This window comes from Camellia sinensis, chromosome 4, assembly GCF_055761805.1.
Source record: "Camellia sinensis isolate YWXY chromosome 4, ASM5576180v1, whole genome shotgun sequence".
Classification (NCBI taxonomy): Eukaryota; Viridiplantae; Streptophyta; class Magnoliopsida; order Ericales; family Theaceae; genus Camellia; species Camellia sinensis.
This window is the reverse complement of record NC_138964.1, coordinates 204,719,145-204,724,920: the sequence shown is the minus strand read 5'-3', so window position 1 is coordinate 204,724,920 and position 5,776 is coordinate 204,719,145. Positions and strand designations below refer to the sequence as shown.

At 34.7% G+C, this 5,776-nt stretch overlaps 1 protein-coding gene across 1 annotated transcript; it reads right to left on the bottom strand.

Moving 5' to 3' along the window:
- Window positions 1–1,410: 1,410 nt before the first annotated feature.
- LOC145824390 (uncharacterized) lies at window positions 1,411–5,390 on the bottom strand. The gene is made up of 6 exons (XM_082924035.1): window positions 5,286–5,390; window positions 2,763–2,984; window positions 2,581–2,673; window positions 2,392–2,496; window positions 1,919–2,293; window positions 1,411–1,434 (listed from the first exon to the last, which is right to left on the bottom strand). Exons 1-6 carry the CDS (start codon window positions 5,388–5,390, stop codon window positions 1,411–1,413), a joined length of 924 nt encoding a protein of 307 aa, XP_082780161.1.
- Window positions 5,391–5,776: the final 386 nt, after the last annotated feature.

Sequence of the window (5,776 nt, the reverse complement as noted above, 5' to 3'; positions counted from 1 at the left end):
GGTGGCGGGTGAGTGGCGACGGAAGATGGTAGTGGTGGGTGGTGACGGAAGACGATGATGGCGGGTGGCGGGTGATGGATAATAGCGGTAGGTGGTGGGTGGTGGCGGCAAAAGACAGTGATGGAGGGTGGTTGTGGAAGACGATGGTAGAAAGTGGTGGCAGGTGGTGGTGGCGGAAGAAATGGTGGAAAGTGGTGGCAGCGGAAGACGGTGGTAGAAAGTGGTGTTAGATGGTGGCAGGCAGCGGGTGGTGGGTGGTGCTGGTGGAAGACGGTAGTGGAAAGTGGTAGCAGGTAACGGGTGGTGACGGTGGAAGATGATGGTGGAGGGTGGTGGCGGCGAAAGACAGTGGTGGAAAATGGTAGCAGGTGGTGGCAGCTGAAAAAGGTGGTGGAAAGTGGTGGCGGGTGGTAGTGGCGGCACTACAACAAAATGGTACTTTAATGACAAAATCATTTCGTCTCCAATAGTGAAATTTTCGTCACCAAATTGATCCGTGACGAAATAATTTCGTCACCACGTTCGTCACCAATTCGTCGTCACTAAAAGTACCCGGTGACGAAAATTTATTTTGTCACCTATTATTGGCATTTGGTGACGAAATATTTCGTCACTAAATATTAAATATTTTGTCACCTATAACATCCATTTCGTCACCAAAATTAAATAAAATTTTATTTTATTTATTTTGAGTGACAAAATATTTCGTCATTAAAAATAGTGATAAAATTTTTAGTGACGAAAATATCGTCACCAAAAGATGGAAAAAAAAGACCTTTCAGTGACGAAAACTTTTTGTCAAGAAATATTTTAATTTAGTGATGAAATACTGAATGTGTGACAAAATTATTTGTTGGGATTAGAAAGTTTTAGTGTCAATTTTTTTTCGTCACCAATAATAAATAATTTTTAAAAATTGAGGGGAGGGTTATATTTGCAATTTATATATTTTTTTCAATAAACAATACCTGTACATTTTAATAATCTATTAAATAAAATATTTAATACAAATCAATATAAAATTAACCTGTTCATTATCATAAAACAACCCAAGCAAAATACATGTCTCATAGTATCAAGAAATTAATATATAACATCCAAATTATAACATCTATTTTAGTAAAATCAAAAACTACAACACAATCAAAATAACTTGTGCATTTTAATAACCTGCTGAATATAATATCCATTACAAATCATTACAAAAACCTGTTCATTTGGTAATATCAACAAAAACCTGTTCATTTTAATCTATTCAATAAAATATCAACAAAAAAATAAGATCCATCACAATATAATCATAACCCACAACAACATAGTCAAAATACATGTTTGGTAATATCGACAAAAAGTACAACTACACTGTGATGGATGTCTGGTAATATCAACAAAAAACTCTTGCTATGCAGGTTACCAAATTCGTTCATCTCCAATCTGCCATTTAAAAAAGAAAAAATAAAAAGAAAAGACAACAACAACAAAAGGTTAAGGTAACCATTCACTAAATATGTTAATATGCAACCTATAAGAGAAAAAATAAAAATTTCAAAGTAAATTTTAAACCAAATTTTTATCGTACTTGTTCCGTAAATTTTTACAACTTACATTAGTTCCTCCCAAGGTGTTCATGATATTTCTTGGCCTTTTAACGACTATTTCAAGATTTTACTCCCTAACGGCCTATGTTCAAGCCTAAATGTTTTCCAACCGAGAGTCCTATGATTGTTCTGTAAGTTTTCACAACTTATGTTGATTCCTCCCAAAGTATTCATGATAATTTCTGATAATCTCAAGGTGTTTGTGATGTTTTTCGGGCCTTTAGATGCATACTTCACTATTTTCCCGAGACCTTGTGCCTAAATGTCAAAAGTAGTTTTTATTCTACCCTAGTTAAAGAAGAAATGTTCTACTAAATTACCATATAAACATAATATACTAACCAAGAAGCTTGTTCATCAGAATCTGACCTTTCCCCACTCTCAAAATTTCCCGTGATACCTTTCTGCGTCAAACACTCTATGATACTTTGTATCTTCTTGCTTTGTTTCTTCTCTGACTTTTGAAACCTTGCAATTTGTTCATTTTGCTGTGCTATTTGCATCTCAAGGCGTTGAACATAGTCACTATTTTCAGCAGGTGCAACAGTAGTCTTCATAGAAGAAGAAGGCCTCAAGCCGAGTCCTTTCACATAACCTGACCTTGGCTTAAGCACCTTAACTGACAACTCCTCTTGGCTTAAAGGGATCACACCAGTCTGCGAGAGGTGTTCGGCTTGCGTCTTTATCATGTTGTCCTGTTAATTTAAAATAAATCGAACAATTATTAGTTATTCTACCCTACAAAGCAAATAAATAATTTTATCAAAATTAATATGCATTGCCTTGTACATACATAATTAGCTTGGCTCTCCGACGAAATCCATTCATGTGTGCTCGAATTATAGTGGATGGACTTGTAAAACTTTGCCAAATCAGGAACTTCTCCATTTGCAATTATCTGATTCATTTGTTTTTGAATGTTATTTCAAATATTTAAATAACAAAGCCTACTAATCTGATAAAATAAAATAGCAGAACACACCGAGCTGTGCACCCTAACCGGGATTGATTTTGATCCACATCTATGTTTTGTTTTCATTTGCATCCTATTATTCACATTAGTTAGTGATTGTTCCTACACGATTGAAACACCAATATAAACAACAAAACTTAACATTAGTAAGAAGAAAATAAATTTTTGACAATTAACATAAAACATTATACCATGAATTCTTTACTATTCCACTTCTTGTCAATTAGAGATGTCCATTGATTAAGAGTAACACTTGTAGGTGGGTGGCTTCTCGCGTACTCCTCCCCTCTTGCATCCTTAAGTTGCTTGTATTGTTTGTGCAACCTATAGGTGAAGCTACTCAATCGCCGACCAAACTGTGTGTTTAAAGTCCTTGCTACATCACTCGGATTGCCTTGTAGATCAAACTGATCCTACAAAATCAAATCATTTTTTTTATAAGTTAAATAACCTAAATTTCAGACAAGCAGCAATGAGCCTGATTAAATAACAAAGAAAAAAAGATTGCATCAACAGATGTGTTAACAATTGCAATTTAATTTCTAGATATGCAGGCATTATATATTGTAACAGTTGCAACAGATGGGTTAACAGAGGAATATGTGGCTCTCGAAGAATAAGTTGATTATCTTGATAACTGAATGAGCTGTTTGTTAGTCATATAAGCTCTGAGTTGTATACTTGCTGTTGGGAGTCAGCCAGATTGTGTACGCTGCGAATTTAGTATTACTCCTGTGGAGGTTTAGGCAATGGAGTTATGATTTTAATTGCTGATAGCAAATACACTCAAATTGTAATAGATGATAAAAATTCCCAGTTGTAAATACTTGTGATCTAGACACATGCATCAAATATAAATTGGAGGGGATAACATTTATCCTCTTATAAACTTGAGACAATGCTAAATTTCTGCAATCTTGATTATGGAGCAGTAGCTCCTTTGGACAATGCTTTGATCGCATGTCTGTTGTAAAGGTGTGAAGCGGAATTTTCTTTACCAATCCAAGACCAAACTGAATCAATAAGTGAACTGGATAAATTCCATAAAAGAAATACTTTGTACGAGTGTCATACCTAATTCAATAATGTCAGTAAGCACTCAAAACAATGCCATATTGCATTTATTTTTTCAGGGTTCACTATACTTTGAGAAAACACTTCCTCTAATCAATTTGTTGGATGCTGCCACTGCTCATATGCTTAAAATTCCCAGAGAGCAATTTTCTTATTTAAAAAAATAATATCAATCTTGGTAAAATGCAGCAGTCTTATCAGTTGACAGAAAATGAGGTTGCCTACTACATCACACAACTCATCAAGTGAAAAATGGCCCATCAAACATGCTAGAGTTACTGCCCCTGTTTTAGCTAATTCATCTGTTTCTGAATTGGACAATTCAGGCACCCTTGATTCAGCTAACCAAGGATCTCTGCCTCCTTCCTCCATCTATTCTAATTAAATCAAAAACCCTCTGCTGTCTGTCACCTTCCTAAAGCCAATATAATGACCTCCATCTATTCATAGCTATTGTTTCCATGATTTGATTAGTACTAGCAAGAATACTTCCCTATTTATTTGTTGGCATCACTAGTTATATTAGTGTTTACTAATATATGCATCACTAGTCAAATCTTTAGATTTTCTATTGTGTTTTCACTGCGCAAGGATACAAACTGAATACATAGTTATAGTTGCATTCTTACTAATCGTTAAATTCGTTCCAAAACTAGAAGTCTTTGATATGCTACCAAGTAATATCTTGTTTAGCAGCAAGTTCTTGTAATCACCCTAACAAAGAGAGTATTTCTTTCACACAATAATTACCATGTAATTTCAATTTCAATTTCAATTTCAATTTTCATGTGTCATGCCTCTTTTACTTGACAATAATTACCTCCAAGCGTTGGATCATCGGCTTCTTATCAGCATCGTGAACCTTATTCCACCTACAAATGCTCAAGTCTGGTAATTGCGTTCGAACCTCTATGCCAATCTTGGAGGCCAACTTAGAGGCTTGATCTCCCACTGGCGCACGGAAATGTTCAGGTACAGGAACCAACATCTTTCCATTTTTCTGGACAATGCGTTGGGTTTGTATGCCGCGTGTTGGACCACGACCACGTCTGTCATGTGATGCTGTAAGGACATAATGTTAATTGAGTTAATAAGTAAACAAATGCAAGTTAGACCTTAAATTAAATATAAGCAACTTTGCAAACTTACCGACACTACTAGATGCAGTCACCTCATGCACAGGTTGCACATTATGAGGTGGTAAGGGTTGGGTACCAATCTCTTGACGTGGGGGATCCATCCCTTCTTCTGGGGAGGGAGTTAATGGCCTCGAATGAGGCTGTAAACGTAACCCCGGTGGCATCTCTTGTTCCTGAAAAAACATAATCGAATAGTAAAGAAGATATTTAACACAGTTAAAATATATTTTAAAAAAGATATGATGTTTAAGATATATGAAGAAGATATTTAAATAGTAAAAGATACGTTCACACACAAATATAAAATAATGTATATAATACCTTGCGATAAAAGGAACCCAATGACTCATTATCACTATCGTTCTCACTCTCTGACGGATTATACTCATCATCATCATCTACCTCAACCCTAATTTTCTTTTCCTTTGAATTTGCACATTTGGGCTGAACCACACTCATCAAAGAATTTGTAATATTCTTCACTCCAAGATTGTTCATTACCTCATAGTTCTTCTTGATTCGCTTATTTCTTTGTTTCTCATATTCTGTTAGCTTCTTAGTTCTCAAATCACCTGGTTTCAGCCATTGTCTTTTTCCTTCGACCATTTTCTACAACTATATAACATAATTCAACTTTAATTAGAAAATATAGACAATATAATTATTCACCATTAAATAAAAGAAGAAAAACATAATCCCAATGTTTCGAATTGTAATGCATATATTTTAACTCCAAATATTTCATAACAAGGAAGTTCCAATCCCTTGAATTAATATTTCACGCAAAAATTTTAAATCATATTGTAGAGTAGTGAAGGTTTCCATGGAAAAAAAATCAAGACAAGAGATCCTCTTCTTAAAAGAGGTGATGTTCCTGTATTGCATATATTTTAAATCCAATTAGGATTGATGATCATTGATGCTTAACATAATTATGTCTTGCATTAATCATATATTACATTTGATTTTCTAATTGTTATACATTATGCAAT